This window comes from Zophobas morio, unplaced genomic scaffold (assembly GCF_036711695.1).
Source record: "Zophobas morio isolate AGI-343-1 ecotype UQ-CSIRO unplaced genomic scaffold, CSIRO_AGI_Zmor_V1 ptg000046l, whole genome shotgun sequence".
Classification (NCBI taxonomy): Eukaryota; Metazoa; Arthropoda; class Insecta; order Coleoptera; family Tenebrionidae; genus Zophobas; species Zophobas morio.
In genome coordinates this window covers 325,353-350,647 of record NW_026972151.1, presented here as the reverse complement: position 1 = coordinate 350,647, position 25,295 = coordinate 325,353, and the positions used below count along the sequence as shown (strand labels likewise).

The 25,295-nt window shown below is 35.9% G+C and overlaps 2 protein-coding genes across 3 annotated transcripts in view; both read left to right on the top strand.

The window, feature by feature from the left end:
* The window catches only part of LOC135142227 (potassium channel subfamily K member 18), a 593,321-nt gene that overhangs the window by 381,099 nt on the left and 186,927 nt on the right, over window positions 1-25,295 (top strand). The window contains exon 4 of one of the 2 annotated variants that reach the window (XM_064073903.1): window positions 1,200-1,231. The exons of the other annotated variant lie outside the window; for it this stretch is intronic. The gene's annotated coding sequence lies outside the window, so the exon portion shown is untranslated. The remainder of the gene's footprint in view (window positions 1-1,199; window positions 1,232-25,295) is intronic. 2 annotated transcript variants of the gene reach the window in all.
* Window positions 23,144-24,563, top strand: LOC135142430 (uncharacterized). Its single transcript, XM_064074145.1, has 2 exons — window positions 23,144-23,975; window positions 24,028-24,563. Exons 1-2 carry the CDS (start codon window positions 23,144-23,146, stop codon window positions 24,561-24,563), a joined length of 1,368 nt encoding a protein of 455 aa, XP_063930215.1.

The window sequence follows — 25,295 nt, the reverse complement described above, 5'->3', positions numbered from 1 at the left end:
AGTGGCATTTTGTACACCTGGATCCAAAAATGGCACCGCTTTATTGTGTAACCTTCTTTTTGCCATTATTAAAGAGTTATAGTCATTGTCGTGAAAATGTTTAGAACAAATTACAGAAGATTGTTTGAGTTTAGTCTCATCTAATTTGCAAGCAGAAATCCAAGCATCACGCCGATACTTGTTCTTGGGTAACCTAAAAGGAAACGATACAAGTTAATGCAAGGCAAAAACGATTGTTGGGGATTTATTTTTTGTATTATGGGCCAGTTTACAGAAGCTCAATTAAATATTTGACTGCATGCCACGTGATTCACTCACAATCAGACGTCGCAGGTGGCTAAACGCCTCATTTTAATAATTGCTTGATTAACTTAACCTCAAATAAAGTATCTGATAAACTGGCTCATTATAATATGTACTTATGTTATATATAATACAAATAAAATATACGTTTCAAAAATACTTACTCATGAAAAGTTAATGTACAATTATTAGATCTTTCTTTGCATACAACACACACTCTGTAACCCATTTTTAGAAATTCTATGCAATTTAAACTTATAACCGTGATATAAATCTTATAACCTAAGAAATCTCTGATAACAAACTAACAAACACACAAACACCGGCGATTGTATGAATTAAGAACCGACTTGCGCTAGCAGAATTTAAGGGTTTACTGCGCAAAATCGTAAATTGCTAGGTTTAAACAAAGACCTACAAAATCATACTCCTGCGTTCCCATGCTGTAAAAGAAGATGGAAAGCAAAACGCATAGTGTACATGTTGGCCAAGGACGTATGTTCGCTTTTGCATAGGATCACCGTATCTAGGTTACTAAGAAATCTCTGGTGCCACCTTCACGAAGGTTAAACGACAACAACACCAACCCCTAGTACCGGGGTTTTTGGCTTGGTACTATGGCGCCCATAGCGGAAGGTGACCGAAACACACTTGTCAGTACTCCGCGGGAAAAATAACAAATACACTAAGTATATACACAAAGAAAGAAAACTTCGAACCGGAACAATTCATAACATTGATAATTATAATGGCATAGTCTGTTCTCTCCCAAGATTTTGTCAATATCTATTACTAATTGTTTTAATTAATTGTTTCCTTATTTTTCACCACATTGTATACAATAGTCATTATAACGTAGGTTAAGTACTCCACTAAAGTATTTGTTTCTGTTTTAGAAATCTGCGTGCACTGGACGGCCACCATAATAGTAAGTACATTAGAAGACATAAAATAACTTCTTAAAATTATTTGGTTTTAATGTCGGTGGAGGCACATTTTACACTTTTTCTATTTATGTGTCGTTTCCATTTTAATGCGTCAAAATTATCCCTAAAGTAATCTTGCGCAAGAAAAATAAATGTTAAATGAAACACAGCATAAACTGTGTGAAGTCTATATTCAAAAGAAGGACTACATCTTATTATAATAAATTTTACGCCATAGAATGTCATCTCGTCCGACAACACTCTTCGAAACGAGAAGTGAGTCTAGTGATTCTGTCTGAAATATCGAAGGTTAAAAAACAAATTTAAATTTTTTTTTTGATTTTGCCATTGTCCGTTTGCCCCGGTGTGTCCGTGGTTTTTCCAAATTTGTCCGTAATTTTGTTAGTATACCTATTTTGCTGTACAAAATACTGCATTACTCACACTAAATTTAAGCGCTTGTTTTGAACTGCTGCCTTACAAAACAAATTACGTCTGACTACTGAATATTTTATTGCATTTATTTTGGGTAAAGGGTTTCAGGAACGAAGGCGTTATATTACAAATATTAGGATTCTATTTAACCAAGTTTAAAGTTTGTAATTTTATAGATTAGTAATATAGTTTTTAAGATTACTGTATGTTTTTTTCGGTTTTAATAACTGAAAATTTGTTGTAGAAACAATGAACAAATTTAACACAGAATGATGGGTAGCTGATCTTTTTAACCTGCCGTTAACATATTTTCAAAAAATAGTGGAAGATAAAATTGGCTATTATAACGAGAAGAATACTTATATGGACCTAATATTTCTAGTACACAAAGCCGCACCGCACAATCTAAACCTAAGTGGTTCCCAGTTCCTGTTCAACTTCTGATTCTTTAAAAACAGAGTAAAGTATGATAACACAGTTGTGTTTTTGTCTCGGATTATTGGTTCGAAGATGATTGATTGGTTTAATAAATTTAGAATAAATGGACTTCACAAGAGAGGCAAGCAAACAAAAAAATACTCGTTTTCTCCCATCTGTGAAACACCAATTTCGCGAAATTACATATTCATATAAAAACAAATCCATAAATACTTTGCTCAATTTATAGGTCAGGAAATAAAAGTTATATATCAACATATCTTGAAAAAGCCCTGCTAGTGACTGAATTGAGAAAGTCCATGTAAAAAACCAGAACCTTCTGTCTTTATGTTAAGAAATGCATCATTAAATCCACGAACTTGTGCTCGGAATCCGGAATATTTTCCTATATACGACGCTGACTCCCCTCCCATGCTCTCCCCACTCAAGATATAACGTTAGTTCCGACGACTCGCCCCCATTTAACCAGTCAGGACCATGTTTAATTACTGTCGTTTGTAAGACAGTTTATTATCCATTCCTCCCTTCCAGGGGGCAAAAAGGGACTGTGCGCTTCCTTCTCCAAGACGTCCTGTCCGTCTCCATCCGCAAGGTAATGACTCCATAAACTTCGGTTATGAGGTGGCAGTTAATAGGGAGGGCGAACAGCGGATGGCACATTTTCAAATACGAATTGCCGCAATTAAAACAAGTTTAATGTAGGTTACAAGCGTTCCTTTGGGGGCAGCGGAGGTGGGTATCGCCACGTGCTCTTGTTGCGTCTCTGATGCGGAAGTAATTGTTTCCGCGAAACGTCTGAGCGTTGTAGAACGACACCCTCCCAAAAATCATTAGATAATAAAAATTAAGTATACTTGTTATAAGTTTGTACATTTATAATGTTTGTATTCTAAAAATTTTAATCTTGCTATAAACGATAAAATTCTAACATCTCGGAGAAGTTCCTACGTCTCTGCCCAAGTAGTTTTTTCGATGATCATTCCTACGGTTGCTGCTTAAATTATAAAATTGGTATGTTTTTAACAAACGCAATTTTAATCTTCAGTTATCAAAAGTTTTCTCTAACTTTATTTTTTCGTTTCCTTAAGAATCTTCACTTTATTATCAGTTGCGTTCAGACATGAATTGTTGTAATATAACGTTTATCTAACAGCACACAAATCACACAAAATATTTGTCGACGCGTTTCGCTAACCATGCTGGCATTATTTAAACAAAGCTAAACTAAGAGTGTGTTTTCAGTATTCTGGGGATAAACGTTATACAGTCTGTCATGGAACTGAATGCAAAAAAATAACTGGTAGTAGAATTCACCAATACATGAAACTTTGCTGTGTAACATCTTTTTCGAAAACCCATTTTTCGGCCTTTTTCCCACCTTCGTTTTGACGAGCCGGTCAGGGTATCAAAACAAATTTACTTTCGTTGACATAGACAAGTTTTTGGGTAAACTCTTAGCGTAAGTTTTTGGCGCAAAAACAACTCAGTGCGTTGTGATTTGATTAAAAACGTGCAGTGCAGTGAATTTTCAGTGTTAGAGTAGTTTTCCCAGTGTAAAAGGTGATACAAATCTTTGGACAACGCCTAGGAGGCGAGACTTCTGTACAGTGACCACTTCCCAAGTTTAACAACTACGTAATTTCAGAAAATTTCAGACCACGATCACCATGGTGAGTGATCATCACCGTACACCTCGGGTACAGGCACTGGAACCCGAAATTTTAGATGCTGTTGCCGAAGAGCCCAATATCGGCATGTGTCGATTGGCATTTTTCATGGGTATTTCGATCTTTATTGTATAGCGGACCCATCATGAGCAAATACTACACCCATACCACCTTCAAGGTGTGCAACCCCTAGAAACTTGTATTACCTAGTGGTTACATGTGCATTTTGAAAGCAAGTGCATTGGTAAAAATGAACCAGTGCTGTGGTCCCCTCGTTCCCCGGAGTTAATATGCTGTGATTTCTTTGTGGGGACATATGAAGGAGACAGTGTACGCGAACCCCGTTAATTCTGTGGAAGAACTAACTGCACGTGTGAATGCTGTGGCTGAAACAATTGCTCAAAATCCGATTATGAGTAAAAGCTTACAGACTTATATGGTCCGGATGCATGCATTAACAGAGAGGGGAGGCATTTTGAAAAACTTTTATAATAAGTGAACTGCGGTACTGCAGACATCTACATAATATGTATTTCATGATATCATTATCGTTGAAGTGAAACAATTTGTCAAGTGTTAAGTTTGCAAAAACTCTGTGTAATTCCATCCGACATTTTAGTATTTCTTGTGCCAACGCACAGTACTACTGATCAGCATATTTGTGTTTATTTTGTTGTTAATAAATGAGCCCTTTGGGGAATAAATTGGGTTTCTTGTATTTATTATTGCTTTTTTCATCAACACATGTGAGCGGAGATCTTATTACCTGGTGTAAGCGTGCGTTTTTGTGAAGCGCGGCTGGTTTTTGTTGCATCGAAGAAGGTAGGTACCTATTAAATACACATCGGCGGGTAGCGATTTTCATAGTCCATGTATGTTCAATTTTAATTGTGAACAATAAAGTTTTGAAGAAACTGTAATATATGTAGAAAAGTGTACGCTAATGATGAGTTGTATAACCGGTTAAATTTTTTGCATTGAATTCCACAACACCCTGCATTATTACAACGCACCGAGTGATAAAAAAAAATCATGAATTGCTGTATTTTTGCTTGTTGATTCATCTTCGAAAATAAATATCTTGTCTACTACATTTTTCTCATAATTTAATAAATTTCGCATTGTTTTGTAGTAGACATCAAGTTATCAATCATTGTGGTTTCCAAATATATGCAATAATTTTAACCACCGTATCACGTGCCGTAGTAGTGTGGAAATGTAGAAAAAACAAATTAAAACTCGAATGGGGCAAACTGATCCACCTTTTAAACCGTAGGTGGAAAAACGTTCGAACAAAAACGATGTAAACACTTTCAGTTTCAGTTAAAAATAAAACCGACTTTTTGCTGCTTATCATTCGTTTTGCTTTTTATTGATCTATGAGAATAAATAGTAATGAAGTATTTTTTAAATTTATTGTAACTTGAGAATCAAAATACAAAAAATTTAATTTTAGTAAAACAAAGTACTTTGCGATGAATTTTACCTTGGGATCAACTGATAAAGTAAATTTACGTGCGACCAATTTTTCCGACATAAATGACAGACAAATTATTTATGTCAACATTTTGATAAAAATCAACTTTTAAAATTCCCCCAACAAAATGTCTGAAGGTCACCAAAATTGACTAGCAAAAGATCAAAAGTACCGACACGAGTTAATCTTCTTTGTTATAACCTAGCAAGTCACCTTGTGCGAAGTCCGCATATGCTCGTATAAAAGATTGGATGGCTTGGGGAAAATCTGAAGACGGATTCATAAGGAGAATTTTATTTTACAAAATTTAAACCCTACTTACTTTGGAAAATATTGACGAGATGCCATCACGTTTTTGATGGGAATGATTAGACAAATTTCGGTTAGCGTCTTACCATCTATTTGATATTTCTAATATACTTACCTACAAAATTTGACAAAAATCGGTCCAGTAGTTTCAGAGCATAATAGAACAAAAATTTGTCACGGACAGCGGACAGACAGACGGAAATCAGTGACCTATTTCTTCGTACTCCAGGGGTCACGAAAGGTCGAGAAAACATAAGAGTAGGGAGCGATGCAGGCGATTACAAAACTTCCTTCGCTTACGCCCGGGAAGTAAAAATACGAATGCAATGATAAATCACAAGTATACTCATCATATTTTGCACACTTTAGATAGGATTCATTTGGCAAAATCTTAAGATGTCGTGATTATTTTTTTTATGATTAAAAGTTTACCATGCTTATGACAATTTTAACACGTCTACAAGATTTTAGAGTTTTCGGTTTTGGTGTTTCAAAATTAAATTGCAAAATACTGTTTTTTGAGTTTTGAATTTTTTTTTCAAAAAATCTGATAGCTCGGGTAAAACACAACACGGATTCATAAACCACACGTGCAGATATATGTTATTTTATAAAATTTAAACCCATTTACTATGTACATTATTGGTGGTGACCTTTACACAAAGCATGGTTAGTTTGGCAATAATCGGTCCTGAAGTTTCCGAGATTATCTATCGAACAAACATCGACACAGACGGTGGACAGACCGACAGACGGAAACGGAAGACCTATTTTTTCGTTCTCTTGAGGTCATGAAAATCGAGGAAACATACAAGTAGCCATTTATCCGTTGAACCCTAGTATAATATTTTCTCCAAAACAAATGTTGATGGAAATTTAAATAGCTTTTCAGAGGACATAGTTTAATAGTAGTTTACTTACCTGTGTTCCACATTTCAGTGAGTTCTGATAAATCATTCTGGAAATATTTAGCCGTGTCCATATTTTTAGCAACTTTCTATTATTATCTGTTCACGAAATATAAGCGACAAGCAATGTAATATAATATAATAGGTTATGACAACTAATCTTCTTAGTTTGAGTAATAATGAACAACCATTTATTTTAAAACCAGTATAAAACTGGTTGTTTAGCTAAACTCGTATCACAGTATAGACATCAATTAGTATGGACAACTCGTGTCGGCACCTTCGATCTTTCTGACCCGAATTTTAAGCCGTCATCGGTGGCCGTTGCCCAAAATATTTCTAGATGTCGCCACCCGATTTAAAAAGGATCACAAACGCTTCATTTTAAAATTGATTCGTGTACACAATTTACTACACTTTGTGCAAATAAATTTTTGGAAAAGACTTAAAAATAGTGTAATAACAATAACATTTTGTAACTAGTTGATCTTAGAAACCACACAGTCTATTATAATAAATAATTAATTAAGCGCCCTATAACAGAGATGCCGTGTTGAAATTTAGATGTGGCCCGCTTCTGTGATTACGATTTTACTTTTCATTAATTTATTTTTCATGATGGCTGTAAATGGTTGTAAAATTCAACGTTATTAGAAAACGCTAATATGTATACGTACATTTAATTTTTTTACAAAAAAATTGAACAGTAAACAATGGTCCTATGAAGACGTGAACAACGCTTTTTAAAATGTCTCTGTGAAAATTACACTTAACTGCCATAATTACACCGAAAGATCAGCCTTAAATCATTAAAACCAATGCAATTAAACAGCCAAATTTCAAATATTTCACACTAAAGTCACTAGATAATCAAAGTACCGCAGTTCAATGGCCCAATGTGTAAGAAAGAGAAGTACCTTGCGTTGCGCGCCCTCATACGGTCACAAGACAAACGACCACCCATGAAAACGGGTCAGTAAAAATAGCAAGTTGTCTCTACTGATTGCTATCTATACTGTGCTCGTATGCTTGATAAATGTTTTGCACCTAACTTCAATAATGGATCTAAGGGATTGGTTATGTGGAATAGGAATAAAATTTGGGATCTTAAATACCGTGAATATTGTTACGACGGATCGGTAATTAAAATCGGCGTGGGTAAAACTTACCAATTTATTTTTCGATAATACAAATGTACACGACTAACTACTGGCCCATTTTTATTTTTTATTTCGTTGTAAAATTAAATGTTTGCTGTGTTTCGAATTTCTCTCGGCGTCTTTTTAAATTCTCTAACCAAGCATAGTGTATTTTGTTAATATTTTCCAAGTGCAATCGATTTGCTATGGATGGTCTAACAGCACGTCAATCAAGTATGAAATTAATTATGGTTAGTAGTACATATAACTCATATGACGGCTGCAGATAGCCAACACTAAGATTTAAAGACGAAATGTTATTTTTGATTAACATACCTACTCCTTGCAGTTTTACTGAAAAGCACGATTTTCATGTCATGTCGACTTTAGTCAAATTATTTAATTTATTACAGTACCGGAAATTTGACGTGGCCTTCTCGAATCTATGTATCTAAATTTTATACTTCATAATACTTAAGGCTTTATCATTGATTAATATGATTAAAACCTAAGGGTTAAATATACTATAAATATATTTTAGGAAATGTGTCCACTAGCTTGGAAATGGAAGCTAATTATTTGCGGATCAACAAATTTTATCTTTGATATACGTGCTAGATAAACGTATTATAAAATCCCATATCCTACTTTGACAAAAAGATTAGGTATATGCGAAAGGTTCGCTATGACACTAGATCAAAGAAAACCTAGTTAACCGATACTGTGTTTCGATTATTATTCATCTACTAGTCTTTGAAAGTTCTCGGATAGGGTGGTATAATTGATCAAAAATCCAACCAGCGTTCCTCCGTCACAAAATAACCTCCCTAAGTCAACATTGATTAACGTCCACAAGACCTAGGACGAGAGTGTACGAGGGAGAACGAAGATGGCATTGTTCGTTCCCGAGACAGATAACCATCTTATTTCTCCTACGTCTTTCAAAGCAACGACAAATTTTCAAGCGAAAAACTTTGTATGTTTTTCGGTTTAGAAGTGTACGTGATTTATGACTCGGATGGCTCGAATTATCCGAGAGTATTGTATGGGCCACATATCACGATGTCTTGAAAAAATCTCCTACATGATCGTGCCGCACTGTGTTAATAAATGGATCATTAAATGCAGGAACTTGGGGAGGCATTCCGAATATTTTCTATATGAAATGGTGCTTAAGGGGCCTTCGCTGTTTCGCCCTATTTTTCAAATGGAGGATGCTGAAAAATGTATTCATTTTCTATACCGATTCACACGCAAAAAGTGATAAGTAACATAATAAGAGCTGTTCCTTAAAGGAGAAAATGCAAGCCAAGAGATGTGAATTGGCTCTTCAACATTTATTAATTTTTGTTTATTTCAAAGGCTTGTAACACTGGCAGCTCAGTTAGTTGTCGGTGAGCAGGATGGTGAGTCGTTAAGACAATTTCAAAAAAATTAAGTTTTGGGCGCCAAGTCATGTTACTGCCGACTTAAGTTACTGTAGGTCTAGATGTTATGACATCACTTTTTTTGCTCTGTTGTACTGGGATGAGGTCAAAATAAACCAGATTTTTTATAAATTATTTTAATGAGATTTCACAATAACCAGAATTAACAATGTTTGTAAATTTGCCAAACTGAAAATAACCCAAAATTAACAATGAATCTTTAAAATTCAAAATAGGCAAAATTAGCAATAAAGAAATTGACACATCTTTGTACAGAAATTTTGAAAAGAATTTAATTATAAATAAGTTTCCGGCGACTTAAGTTTATAAAGGAATTGATAAGTTGATAACAAAATTAATTAAGATATTGAAGAACTAAGATATTCTTTTTTGACAATTAAATTAGCGTTCTGAACTAAATGAATATAAGGCAACAATAAATATTTGAATTCTATGACAAATTAAACTGTGGTAAATGCAAAAACAATATATGACGGTTTGATAATAGGCGACAGCAATGAAACACTAGGGTAACTAATATGGAAAATTACATAGAACTAACGCGGAGTTACAATTTAGAACTAAAATACGGGATTATGACATGGACGTTATTAAAGGAATTCATCATTTTTTGTTCAGTAACATTGGTTTCATCTGACCGCAAAAACTATCACTCTCAGTACTGATTGGTGTTAGAAATTATTTAGTCAAACTAGAGCGCAAAAAAATAGGTTACAGGTCACTACAGCGAGATTGACAGTTTGCGACATTTTCAAAAACGATTCTAAAACGATAATGGATTTAGGTGGTCGTGGAACCAAGGACATCCGTTGCTGGTGGGTGGTACGGCAGCACTCTTTCAGGGAAAGCGGCGGTGGTCTGGCTCCATGAAGTCGGCAGCAACGCTCTGGTGTCATTCAGAATGGGATATTTGGTATCTTCTTCGAACTGAGATTTGGAAATCACCCTTTCTCAATATAGCGACCCAAAAGATAACGGTACGATAACGATACGATGTCTGTGTAAGCCTCACACGATTTCACTCGGAATTAGCGAGAACGATAATAACGATAAAATGATAATTATTTGCAAAATGCGACCGAAAAGCAATATTCGACTATTCCTCATCTCGTACAGTACCACTTCACCTCCTTGATTACTCCCTCCTCTCCAAGAAGACTTTTCTAATAGTCCTCTCCCACTCAGGGAACCTTTCAGCTGCTCAAAAAAGATCTCAGTGAATCTGTATTTAAGGTTGTTGGCGCCGAGTGCGCGTGTCTTTTATTAGCACAAGGATGGCGCATTGTTTATATCTGAAGGTGTTACGACATTTTCGGTTCAAATGATACTACTGTTGACGTCCTAGCAAAGATGATAGATATTTCACTTGCAAAAAAATGTAGGGTGAAGAAAAAGTGATAATGTAAAATAACAGCGAAAAGATAGAAGAAGGGTTGCATTGTTTAAGGAAACAGTGCAACGGTATGCTGAGAAACGGGAGAATGAGAGCTATAGGAAAGATAAAACAATAGAGGTGATACGGCACTCAGAAGTGCAGCGAGACACTCCCTGCGACTTGTAGCAGCCGTCCGCTGAAATTTCTGGGGTGATATGCATTCCCCCAGCCGTCTCATATCGGCTGGCGCCTATTACATCGAAAAGAAATTGGGAAAGTGAAAATTTAATAAATCCTAAAAGCGAGGGTGTGCAACGAGTTATACATATTCAAACTCTACTCGATCATTTGTCGTAGGGCGTTTATATTTTTATTTGTCTTTTGTGGTGTTCAAGACCGATGTTAAGTACCCGAGTTTTTATGTGATCCCAAAAAGACGCCAGGAATAAGTAGGGTTCAAATAAAAGGATTTTCTCAGATACGCATTTATATACAACTTTCGTGCATTTGCCTACAACCAAAATGAAAAGGCATCTGCCCTAAGAACCGCTTTTTAATTGTTACCATTTAGATAATAAATCGATAATAATCAGTTCATATTAAATGTCTTTAATTATACGCAATATACCTACAAACAATATACAAAAAAAAACTGATCGCATGTTAATTACGGCAGAATTTCCCCTTGAAGTATGGTTCAACAAATATCGCCTCTTTAAAAAATTAAAAAATTTAGTTTAGCCTTTTTCGTTTTGGGTTAACCTCTACAAAGTAAAAACCAGTGGTTTAAATAACATTCCTGGCTCCACAAATTGAAAGGAGGCGCGGTCCGCGAAAGGGTGGACAATATGAAATTTTTAAAATAGATAACCAACGAGGAAAATGTGGATATTCTCTCAATTTCTTATTCGATTTCATATGTTTATATTTTATTTCCTCAATGCATAGGAGGGGTTATTAATTAACCACACTCAGTTCTTTTCCAAAAAACACTAATAAATTTGAAGAACAGAAATGTTATATGACGTCATAAATTTTTCGGTGGGGAACCATCAACGGACAAATTTTGATTAACGATTTACGATGCTTCCAAGAACTGAAATATTTGGAAGATTTCACAGCATTCGATTTTACAATAATTTAAAATTTAAAGTGTAGAAATCTTGTTGGAAAATTTTTATTTTTTCCCAAAAATGTGGTGTCAATAGCAAAAACTCAACATGGAACTATGAATTCCACATGCAGGCAAGTTACTTAATAAAATTCAAACAACATTCGGTAGAATGTAAGATGACGTCAATTTTTGGGAAGGTCATAAATAAATACATTTTGATTAACGATTTATCATGCTTTCTATAACCAAAAAAAAAGTTTAAAATTTTTCTACTTTGCATTATTTTAAAATGACACGATCATTTTTTGGGGGGTATAAACGAAAACAATTTTATTAACGATTTAGCATGTTTACGATAACTTTAAAACCTTTGCAAGATTTCAGAGCATTCGATTTTGCAATTTAAAAGTTAATTGGTAAAATGTTGTTATTAGAGATGTACCGACTGCAGTCGGCCGACTGTTTATAAATGCAACAGACAGTGGGTTTTTTTTTTCTATTTCTCTGACTACCTTAAAAACTTGTTTTATTTTAATAAAAGGAATAACTGAAGTTTCTTTTTTTTCCAAAAAATGTGTTAAATTTTTTTGGATAATTTTAACATTTAATTTTTTGTAGTAACTCAGTACAAAAATAAAGAATAACACAATTTAGGGCAGTTTATACAATACTTAACCAATTTTAACCACTTTTTTGGAAAATTTTTGGAAATTTTGAATTCGCTTTGCGTGTTTATTGGACCATATATCGTGACGACGATTTCAGAATCGTAACTAGCGGAAGATTATCTACACTTTGACACCAATTTTCGGTCGATTAAACTAATTTTAACCGGTTTTGACAAAGCCGACTAGTCGGCCGACTGTAGTCGGTACATCTCTAGTTGTTATGCAATTTCGATTTTTTTTTTCTCAGAAATCTGAATGACTAAGGTCAAAGCTGGACACTGATTCAAAAATCACACTTGCAGGGGTATAATTCTTTAAAACTTAAAGAACATTTATTCTGCAAAATTTGTAAAATTACGTTATCAATTTTGGGAGGGGAAGCATAAACGAAAGAAAAACTTTTAACGATTTACCATGCGTAAGTAACTTTAAATTTACCTTCATGGAGAAAAAATAAAAATCGGATTCTACCCAATTCCAAATTAATGTTTATCTGTGCTTTACAGTGTTTCCTCATTTGTGGAAAGAACTTTTCAACGATCTCTTTGCAGATAATAACTTCCCCGAGATAAATCAATAATAATTGGAAGAGTTTATATATGGATGTCTAATATTGTTTTGCGGGACCTCGGTCATAAATTCTCCGTTCCTTCGCCGTAGGTCCATGTTTCACGAACAATTTGAACCCTACCCGCCCCCACTTATTATTATTTACGATCAAGTGGGCCTGGGGGTGTCGTTGTGCAACCCCGAGACGTTTCGCGAAAACAATTACTTCCGCATCAGAGGCGCAACAATAGGACCATGACGATACCCACCTCCGCCGCACCCAAAGGAATGCTTGTAACCTATGTTAAACTTGTTTTAATTGCAGCAATTCGTATTTGAAAATGTGCTATCCACTGTTCGCCCGTCCTATTAACTGCCACCTCATAAGCGGAGTTTATGAAGACTCTACCTCAAACCCTGTGCGATAACTTAGTCGTTTTTGCTACTTTTCTACACCGAGTGCATTTTTGTTTCTTTTTCTTTAATAAACAAGAAGAGTGCCTTATACATTAAAGTTACGAATTCAATTGAATTGCAAGGAAAGGATTCAGTACAAAAATTAATATTTTTTACTGGTCGAAGAGAAGCGGAAAAAATAAGACTAAACGTAAAGTATTTCTCTTGATGTAAGGATAAACTGGATCACAGAGTTGAACCCGTTTATGACTTAATAATTTCTTCAATTAAAAGTATAGTTAGGAAACAAAAAATGCTTTAATCTAATTTAGCTTTCAACAGTAATATTATTTAAGCTAATGAATTTCTGAGAAGTTTTTCTAAAAGAAGTATCTTTTAATGTACAATTTTCACTTTGCAGTATATTAATCTTTATAGGTTTTATAAATAATGTGAACGTTAGGTGTAAATCCTGTAAAACGGGACCGATTTCTTTCTTAAAGGCTCTCCCCTTCAGTGGAAATATGAAATATAAACCCGCCTTCGTAATAAATCTTTAGTTTGTCGAAACTAAGTATTTATGAAAAGTATAAAACTAAACTAAAAATTACCTCTGTCTGCAATCTGCATTCCTATTCAGATATTCTGTCCGTTATTTAATTTATTCCTATAATGTTATTTGTACTTTTAACATTGAATTTAATTGTTCGCTTGGTACTAAGACACAAACTTGAGCATTTGAATTTTCAAATAAACTGTTGAACTTTTTCCATAGTATATAATATACTCAGATGGGACTAGAACATTAATAGATATAAGACGATTCCTGACCAGGTAGCTGCTTTAGTGCTAATTATCAACAAATCTAATACTATTAAACGAGCAAAGTTTGTATATATATATATATAAATATATATCTATATATATAATGGGTTTCTCGAAAACGGCTCTAACGATTTCGATGAAATTTACAGGTTGGGGTTTTTTTGGGTCAAGAAATCGATTGATCGCAGTTTTAACTTCTGAAAATTACAGCTTCATGCATTTTCAGCAATTTTCAGGCAGTGAATTATATTTGTTGCTAGGCAACATCAGATGACACTACACGAACACGAGATTGTTTTATATGAGAAATTTGGGTGACAGTCTGACAGTACGTTTGACGTACCTTTTTATCTTCAATTGTACGTACCGAAACATACTCCACTGTATAGAGGACGTTGAAATTCACCTCCTGAGGTGAGAAAATTTACCAAAAACTAAACAGTGAGCGGATAAAAGGCACACGAAAGTGTGTTGAATTGAGATTATTTTGTCAAGCATTCATTTCAGAGGTTCCACGGTCAGTGTCAACATGTGATCGTTTTCGGGGATGGGACCGTGTTATTTGAGTTTTTGGGCTCAACGTTTCGCACACTTTCGTAAATGGCATCTTCGGGAGCAGGGTTGAGATTGAGAAATTAGGAATAACACAAAAGAGCACGTTAACTCAATATGTTAACCACACCAGAGGCGAAACTCTTCTGGCAGTAAGAATGTGGTTGTGACCTTTTTCTAGAGTCGAGAGAGAGAACTACGAAAAAAAAAGAACGACAGAGAGAAAACTTGGGTAACAAATGAGATGTCAAACAATAATTCCAGTTTTCTGTTCTTTAATCTCTACATGTCACTTATCAGTGTTTAAAACAGACTGCTTATGAAATTTCTTTTTTAATGTGTATTTTTAAGTAGCGCGTGTACTTCAAAATGCATACTATACGCATATTTATCTGTCCTAATCTGATCTAATACTACCAAACGAGCCGAGTGAAACTCGGTCAACCAGATATTATTCATTATAAATGACAGTCAAACGGCTACAGCCACGTGCAAACTACAGATTCATTCCCTCCTATATGTGACGCTCTAGTACAGATCCGGCCCCGGGACAATTCGGCCCCAATCACGAATATGAAAACAGATACATCTGACTTATCTGTCCCCAGTGATTAAGAATGGGGTTACTCACCGTGTGGTCTCCACCCCTTAGCCCACTCCTTGTCGATCAGCGGTTTCAACTCACGGCGTCGAACTTCTGGTGACGTTGTCGAGTTGGATTCTGGATTCTCTGGATTCTTAATTTATGGGGGCTGACCGTAGCCAGCCGGCACTTAGGCCTCGCCTTTGGGCCCATTGTACCTTCCCCAAGTCCATATCAGGGTGTTTTCCCGCTCCTCTACTCGTCAAGCCACCCAACTGCTTCAATGTACTTGAGTAATGCAGAGGGTGGAAACTCCCTGATATTTGCCATACTAGGCCAGATGTCCCCTAGTATGGATTCCCTGTAGGAGGCTAGGGCTGGACACTCACGAAGAATGTGCTCAGTTGTCGAGTTATCTGAAATCGCCCTAGCTGTACAATTTACTGCCCGCCCACAGCCCCCTCAGAAAGAGCACTGTCACGGCAAAAGTGGAGAGGACACCTCCACGTGCATACGTCACTGTGTTTCCTCCAGAAACCGGGTTAATGTCTCAATCTAAACCAGTAAACGTATTATTTGTTGCATTCGATTGCCACCACCGCCACGACCTGTCGGTCAACAACCAGGACATCCCTTTCACGGCTTTCGCCAACCTGCTCTGTCATGAGGGCGTACCTGAGTACGCCCTCAGTGCACAGGTGGCGCGTACTCAGATACCGTGGTATAGTAGTCCAACTCTGACTTCGTTTTTATGGCACTGCAATCTCAATTACGGCAAGTATTAGGAACTCTATTGAAAATGTAAATAGCCGTGCCATAAATCATCTTAAAGGTTTACGGGCGCATACGACCCTGTATAGTATAGACAGTTGGTCCCTTGACAGTTTATGACCGTTGGATTACTTACGGCAGAGACCTATTGTGGAACACTTAACTCCTTCACAATATGATACAGTCATAAAAACGAACTAGCAGTTGGAGCACTATATCTACCAGAGATTTTACGGGTCATCGCTGCTCTCATGGCCAGGTTCACCCTAAGCTGCCACCTTCTCTTGTCAACACCGTAACAACCAACTCTTTGCTCTTATCATTCAACCCGAGTCCGGCCCTGTCAGACCATTACAACACAGGTGGGCCTTCACGTCCATCGGCTACTTTACACTCACACTCACGGACTGTGACTAACTGCCCTCAAAATGCACCATCGACATCTAGGGTATGTGTCTTAAGTTGGGGTTCATAATCAAAAAATGATTGGTTTTGTCGCCTTTAAGACCTGCACAAAAAATTCCTCTTGCAATCGTAATTATAGATTCAGTGCTCCAATGTACACCCTGAGGAAAATTGTGAGGTTTCAATCTCAGCATTATTAAGATATTTGAGATAACCAACATTATTGGTAGTTATCCCAAATGTGAGATGAATTGTATACAAGATTGTAACCGTATCAATTAATGTATGTTTTCTACTCACTATATAGAAAATATGATTTTCTTCCCTCCCGGCGGGAGGTAAACTATTTTGGCTCCCGCCAGAAGCTAAAGTACATTTTTGTCAAAAATGATGTTTATAAATTTATAAACTTGCTACTTCTAAAACGTCTGGACGGGTACAATTATTATCTGAAGCACTACTTTCATCCAAATCCTCCATTTTTTCCAAAATTAATGTGTTTTAAGGAACACTAAACTTCAATTCACGAGACGCTTTGTTCAAATGCGATTAATTTTTATTTGTTTGAAAATTGTCATAGAAACTATCTGGATGACTTAGTTTATTGCGGTAATAGTTCTTTCATTTAAACTTTTATAAAATTGATTTTAAACGTTCGTTCGAAGAAAAAATCATATACAGGCTGACTGCGAAATACATGCAAAAAAAAATGGGGAATAGCTCACAATATGATTATGCCACTGGCAAAAATTCACGGTCCTAAGTGGTAGCAGTGTCTAGAAAAAATTATTTGAAATTGAATGTAAATTGTTATACGCGCCGCTGGTAATGTTTCGTGACCTACATAATTACTGCAATGAATGGACAGGGGACTCGGAGTAAGAACCAAAAAAGTAACTTTATCAGGCACTTTTTTAATCGCAACGTGAAAAACACGAAAAGGGCCAGTTATTATCGAGCGGTCGTTGAAATCGGTGCATGATCCAGTTTTCCAATGCAGAGTGTGTCGATATGGTAATTTGTGTGCGCGAACATTTGCATCCGTGGTACAACATCTCCGAGATCATGGTACCTTCAACCTCAAACTCACGATCGTGGTCGTGATGGGACAGAAAGAAGAAATTGGATTTTCGCAGCTTGTAGTGTATCCTACATTAAAAGTACACGGTCACAACCATACCATGTTGACAAAGTGCACGGTTTGGAGCCCGCTGATTGTCCACGTTGTGTAACTCACTTTTTGTCCGATGGAACTCCACATAGTCGTCAACAAGTACGATTTCAAGAGACGGTTTTCGAGAAACGTGTATTGGTTGGATGAAACAATTCGTTTGTGGAAATCAACAGTGTCCAGAAATTATCGAAGAGCTTCAACAAGTGAAAGTGGCAGCCGCTACTCCGGTGTTTTTTTACCTATCAACAAACCTCTTGCGACGCTCTGACGCTTGTATTGCTAGTCAAGGACAACATTTTCAACATTTCTTGTACAAAGGTAGTAGCATTCTAAGTTGCTCTTATTTCTGTTCCAATTAACAATGTAAAATCGTTGTGACAAGGACCAAACATCCGTCAGGATCAAAATTACCAAAAAACTTTCATACTGACCTTTCACGATGAATGAGTAAATGAATGAACGAATGATAAGCAGCAAAAAGTCGCTTTTACTTTTAATTCAAACTGAAAGTGTTTAGGTCGTTTTTATTCGAACAAGTGTACAAGGTGGCTCAGTGCCTTCGTATCGAGGGTGGTTCATGGGGGTTTTGCCCCATTCGATTTTTAATTTGTTTTTTCTATATTTCGGGTCTACTAGGGTGGGGGATGCCGTGGTTAAAATATTTGCATATATTTCGCAGTCACCCTGTATATATCACTTGAGCAAAGTGCCATTTCCTCCCGCGGATTAAGGTTGAGGCCCGACGCTACGCGTCTGAATCCGCGGGAGGAAATGTTTCACTTTGCTCCCTTGATATGTAAATCACTATTATAGTATTATCTAGGCGAATATACGTCAGAGTTCATTTGTTTTCCGTCTTTGTAGCGTGTATCAAAATAACTCAAAACCTGAGCGGCAAATTGTAACGTTTTATCAGCATCATCAATCCAAGACAGATGGCGTGAGACAAATTGTTGTCCGAATAGAATACCCATGGCGTAGGTAAGAGAATTTTGTATATGCTATGAAGGAAATTCACGAGAAAACGGAAGAAATGTTGCTGTCAAAAACACAAAAATATTGTGAAGGATACATATCATTTACGTGCACAACATATTTTTAGGAAAACATACATATGTTCAAAATACAAAAATAGAAACAATTTCCGATTTATAAATGCAAATAATAAATATAATTTTTCCAATACAAATTAGTTTTGTAACATTTGCGCAATATTAATTTAACAAAATAAATATGCATTTTTTTGAGTAAAATCGTGGGATAGAGCATAATTACACTATGTATGTGGTTGCTAGGTACGTGGAACGTCACTACATTACACTCGTTGTGTAATGATGGTTCTACCCCATTGTAATGTGAATAACTATTAAAATCAGATTAAAGTGTTAACCAGCATAACTAAATTGCATGTTAAAACAAATAGTTTACATATCTCTGACTACATATTGTCTTATCTTAAATGTGTCATATAAAAGAACTAAGAATAATGTCATAAATTTTACTTACCTTGTTAATGTCATTTCTAAAGTTCACAGTTTTGTTTTTCCTAATTTGGACCACTTCACTTATGTTACGTCTTCTGTACTTAAAACTGTCATACTAATCATAGCATTCAACAAAAAATCGATATACTCGTATGCAATTCAAAATCTAGTCTATAGAGCACACAACTTAGCCACAAAAATATTAAAAAAGTCAAAGAAAAATAATATATAATATATTATTTCGTCAATCAATAGACATTAACAACCTAAGTAAAATTTATAAGATTATTCTTAGTTCTTATATATGACACACTAAAGATAAGATAACATGTAATTAGAAATATACAAATTGTTTGTTTTAAGTTGTAGCTTACTAATGATTTTATTAACGTTTTAAGCTGATTTTAAAATAATAGTTGATTACACGTGCATTTGTTTTTGTTTTGTATTACTAGTGCATTGGTTTTCTAAATTAATTTGCCGGACTGGATGACGATATAAAATATAATCATAAAAAAATTCGCCTTTAATTTCATAATTTTAGTTAAGGTATTGTAGAATGATATAAATTTTATAGTGACAAAATTTAAATTATACAGTAGGTAAGAAATGAGTGAAAATAAGTGTCATTCTGACACCTAGCCATTATATTTTGTAACCTTGATCAAGGATAAAGTTGGATGTCTGAAACATCAGCAATATTGTAAAAATTTTATTATTAAAGTCCGATTTCCCACTACCTCTTTTTAATTATGCCACTTACTTCATGTTTTATAATAAAGAAATCACTTAGAAATAAGTAGTTGTAATTTTGGTGCATTTTACAACGTTTACAAGCAAGTTCAAACTTTAATCTCTCCTAAAATATAAATTTAACAAGCCGTTTTGACACAAAATGTTTCAAGACATTAATACACAAAAATCAAGGACAAAATTCCCGTGCATTTGCAAATATTTTATTATTAGTGGTCGACTTCTTCAAAGCCTTGGTTCATCATATGGTAAATGTACTTAAGACTGCAAATGTCCAATAATATAGCAAAGAAACACAACTGAAAATAATAAAAATTGAGCCAGAGAAGATGTTGGGTCTATACGTTACAGCAAAATAATTTGGCTGAAGTTCCTTCATTCCATACTAAAATAAAACTTTGCGTCCAATCTTCCACTTTACTAAGCCAAAAGATTGAAAACTCTTGCACTTACAAAGAAATAAGAATGAGCGCCTGCGAAATCAAAAGAAAACAACAACAGTAATAGCGGGTATAATTTTTCATATATTTTCCTGTTCATGTGAGAAGCCGTAACCTCATAGAAACTTTCTATACAAGAGAAAGGAATTTCAACTTTTTTGTGGAAACCGCCGCAATATACGAAAGAGACGTTCATTCTGAAGTAGCCGTAATAAAGATATAAACATTCCCAACACGTAACTATTGCGTTTAGCCGCACCGCCTCCACATATATAATTTAATAAAGTCATGGTGGGGAGGTTTCTTGTAGCAAGGAGAATATTCCTCTTTTTGGGCTGGCGAGGGGCGGCACGTTTTTGGCTGCTATACTGTAAAACCGAATCTATGGAATGGGAATTTGCATGAGATTGCCACTTCGTTGGCGGGGAGTTGAGGGATTTCATATTTAAGGCTCCGGAGGCGGCAACGGGACACTTTCAAAACTTCATTATGCTAATGTCGCCGCGCCGGAGCTAATTTTAAGGAAAATGCAGCGCGGACGTCTATTATACAAAGTTATTTATATCGCAAACAAGTTCTGTTTGATTTATGACTGGCGATTTGTGGGAGGGGTATGGTTGTTTCGACGTCGAACGAGACCGAGATAGCTGTCGAACATATTTGTCGTAAAGACACTATATTTCATGTGCTCACTTTGAAAAATTAAAATTTATTTTTATGGAGATGGGCTACAAATGTGAAATATTTTTATAGATATGGAAGGTACGGGTGCGTAAGAAGCTTCACTCAAAAGTTATTTGAAGTTATTGTTACTGTTCTGAAAATGTCACATGTTCATCTGTAGATGTACGTATACTACTCTTACAGGCACATTACGTTGTGGAAATGTGGTCACTACTGATTGAAGAAAGGACATAGATTAATAAATGTATTAAAAGTCTGCATGACATACTTTTAATATTTTAGCACAACAACTAATTCATAAACGTGTCGTATGCCAAATTAATGGGCCTTTAATGTTACCGTGTCACATTAGATTGACAAGTATATTGTGTTGTTGACAAGTGCATATTTGGTGGCACAATTTGAGTTCTGCAGTTAGGGATTTTTAGTAACTAGTAACAATTCTTGGGATGCCGCATTATAGACAGTAATGTTACTGTTACTGCCTATAATGCGGCATCCCAAGAATTGTAACAAATTATTTGGTGTACTGGAAATTTTAATGCAGACAACTAATGGTATTTGGATTCTGGATGCACAGAACATTTAACAGAGAGTCGTGATTTTTTGAAGAACGCACAAACATTCGAAAAACCCGTTCAAATAAGAAGTGCAAAATCAGGCACATTCTTGATTCCCAGAAAAACGAGGGCTCTTACTGTTGAGGTTATCGTAAATGAACATAAAAGTCATGTTACTATTAATAATGTGCTTTTAGTTCCAAATTCAGAGTTTAATTTACTGTCAATACTGAAATTGGAAATGCTTGACCTGAAGGCTGTATTCGAATCTAGAAAGTGAAATAGCATTTACAATAAAAAGAAATTGGTTGGCCGTCAATGTATTATACGTCGACTGTACTGCTGTGATATCGGCTATTAGAGAAACCCCTAAATTATGGTACAAAAGATTGGGACACATCGGTAGAAATGGTCTCGAAAAAGTAAAACATCTGGTTGATGGAATTCAGGTAAATCTAGAGCAAAATCCACGCATATGTTCAAGATGTGTACAAGGAATAGAGAGACAAGATTACCTCATCTCTAGTCGAGAACAAGACCTACTAGACCACTGTAACTTGTGCATAGTAACCTAATGGGGCCAATTAAAATGAGGTTTGAATGGAAAAAGATATAAACTCCCTCCGGAATCAACACTGCTCCAATCTCGGTGTGCAGTCTTAAGAAATCTTTGTATGGAAGCAAGCCCCTCGATCATTGAATTCACATTTTCACGCCTACATCAAGAAGTTGTCGTTTAAAAGGTCAGAAAACGACAAGTGCTTTTATATGAAGATGATTGATCACATGGAAATTTAGCTTCTACTCTATATGGATGACATTGTCCTCGCGCCCAATGACTATTGAACTCTCAGTACCCTCAAAGAGAAGTTTAAAGAAGAGTTTAATATGACAGACTTAGGAAAATTGCGGATGTTCCTGGGTATAAAGCTGAATCAGTCTGATGATGGCATGTATTTGAGCCAGCAAGTCTACACTCGGCAAATGCTAAAGAAATGCGTGATGAACGAGTGAGTGCACTGGATTGAATTGGAGAGAATTTTGTGATATCTCCAAGGTACAGCAGATCATGGCCGTTTCTATCTGAAAAAAGGGAGTCTAGCATTAAGCTGCTATGCAGACTCCTAGTAGGCAGGAGGAGCAAACCACTGCCGCCTTATCGTCCACGGAGGCGGAGGATGTAGCCCTTGCAACTGCCACTACCAAACTCCGGTGGCTGATAAATATTGCAAGAGATTTGGGCTTCGATCTGGAAGAACCAATTGTAGTGTATTCACACTTTGTGCAAGTGGGAACACCAACGTCTAAAACACGTCGATGGGAAGAACAATTTTTTAAGAGATTTGTACCAGAACAAAACCACTGATGTTCGATACATCCCATCCGAAGATCCGAAGGCCGACATCCTTACTAAGGCACTGGGAACGAATCAGTTTACTAAACTTTGTACTAAAATAGGTGTTAGGCCGCTGTAATCGTGTGGATGAATTTTTTTGTTTGTTGTATTTTTTAGGGTTAGCTTTAATGAGAAGTAGTATGTAAATATTTAAGGTTATGAAAAATCAAATTGGGGTCGCGGAAATTTGATCGAAAATATTTGTTCGAAAATTTTTGATCGAAAAACAATTGATCGAAAAAACGATTGATCGAAAAAACAATTGATCGAAAGAATTTTTTATCGAAGCAGCTGTGGTACCCAAAATTGTGCAATTTTTGTGTCTTTCGGGTAATATCTGTTTATGTCAAAAATTTTGAAAAAAATGTCAGATCACGAATTCGTTAAAAGCCAACGGGGAAGAAACTTTCTACACAAAGAGGGTTACATCTATGTACGAGATCGAATCACAGCCGATACCATCTATTGGAAGTGCGAACAATATAAAAGCGGCTGCAAGGGTCGTGTTATTGAGAAAGGCCCTTTAGTGAAGACCAAAGGGAGTCACGATCACGCCGGTACGCCCGAAAAATTGGAAACTAGGAAGGTTCTACAAGCTATAAGACAAAAATCTAGAACATCAGTGGAGCCGCCCCAGGCACTTATATCCGAAGCAACAGCTAGTACAAGCGAAGTAACTAGGACTCATTTGCCTTCAATTTCTTGTATGAAAAGGACGATCAGAAATATCAGAATAAAGGAAAATGAATTTCCTTCGGTTCCAATTAGTAGGAACGAGCTCGTGCTACCTGAAAAATTTAAATTAACACCAAAAGGTGAGAAATTTTTATTGTTCGATTCTGGGACAGACAACGATGATGAAGAGGAAGCCCGATTTCTTATGTTTGGAACCGAAGAAAATTTGAGACTACTCAGTATATCGCAGTACTGGTTCGCAGACGGGACATTTAAAACGGTGCCCCATTTTTTTCACCAATTGTACACAGTGCACGGAAAAGTTGGGGAAATTGTTGTTCCACTGATTTATATTTTATTGCCCAACAAGCAGAGAGTGACGTATGTTAGATCGTTAAGACATCTCAAAGAATGTATACTGTCATTTGGCAACGTTTCGTTACGTAAAATCGTAATGACAGACTTCGAAGTGAGCCTTATCAGCGTAGTGAAGGAAGTCTTCCCAGATGCAAAACATTACGGTTGCTTTTTTTTTTTTCAATCAGTGCCTTTACCGAAAAATTTCAAACCTAGGCTTGAAGAAGAAATATGACAGCGATCCCGAATTCCAGCGGAAAGTCAAGCTTTTGGAAGCTCTAGCTTTTGTCCCTGTCAATTTTGTCGAAAGGTCGTTCAACATAATTCTAGAGCAAAATATATTACCGGTTCAAATGCAGAATTTTGTTGACTATTTTGAAGATACGTGGATTGGAAAATTTGAACGACGAACCCGCAATCCTCCAATGTTTCCGTACACCATGTGGAGCTGTTATAGCAATATAATTCATGAGATGCCAGTGACTAATAACATTGTGGAAGGGTGGAATCGAGGATTCCTCTCGCAAATGAGAAGCGAAAAACCGTCCGTGTGGAATTTTCTCGATACCATTCAACGAGAACAAACCACAACCGAGCTCAAAATTAGCAGGGAAAGAACGGGAGAGAGAATGCTGAAGAAAAAATACAAGAACCCAAATACTAGGTTGCAAAATGTATGTTCAGAGTTCGACGAACTTTATAGTGACGATGAAATTGAGCAGTATCTGCGAAGGATTTCTTTAATTATCTAACCATGTTATTAATATTGAATTATTTATTGTCATTGTTTATAAATAAAAAAGTTCTGAGTTAACAGAATCGTTCCTACAGTGTTTCAGGTTTTCGAAATTTTGCATTTCGATCTCATTCCTTTTCGGTCATTTGTTATTCGATCAATTGTTTTTTCGATCAATTGTTTTTTCGATTAATTGTTTTTCAATGAAATGCTTTCGATAATTTGTTTTTCGAACAATTGTCTTTCGATCAAATTTCCGCGACCCTCAAATTGAGGGAAGGTGTTGACAGATGCATGTTTGGTGCCACAATTTGAGTTGTACAGTTAGGGATTTTTAGTCACTAGTAACATTTGTCACGATGCCGCATTATAGGCAGTAGCAGTACCACATAACAAATTACTTGCTTAATTCTGTTTGTTAATAAACTGTTTTATAGGTCGCTGACTGTGAATATTATCAGTTGTATACATACCTAATTCTTATATATATATATATATCTACAGTTTTTTGATTCTGAAATAAGAAATAAATCTTATCACAAAAAATACAACAAAAAATTTACGATTAGCGTTTTTTTACAGCCTAGTTTCTGTCAGTTATTCACCACTCCCACTCTGACGAAGAACATATAATAAACCCTTAGATCATATAATAAATAGATACCAACACGCCGTGTTCTTTCCCTAGGAGAGCCTGTGACGACATCCTCCTGTCACACATCTCTTTTGTGAATAGAGGGATTACAAT

Excerpts from the sequence above, each read along its gene's own strand:
- LOC135142430 (XM_064074145.1), top strand. The coding sequence starts at position 23,144 with ATGTCAGATCACGAATTCGTTAAAAGCCAACGGGGAAGAAACTTTCTA. Across the intron at positions 23,976-24,027 it reads CCCAGATGCAAAACATTACG|GCTTGAAGAAGAAATATGAC; the intron begins GTTGCTTTTTTT and ends TTTCAAACCTAG.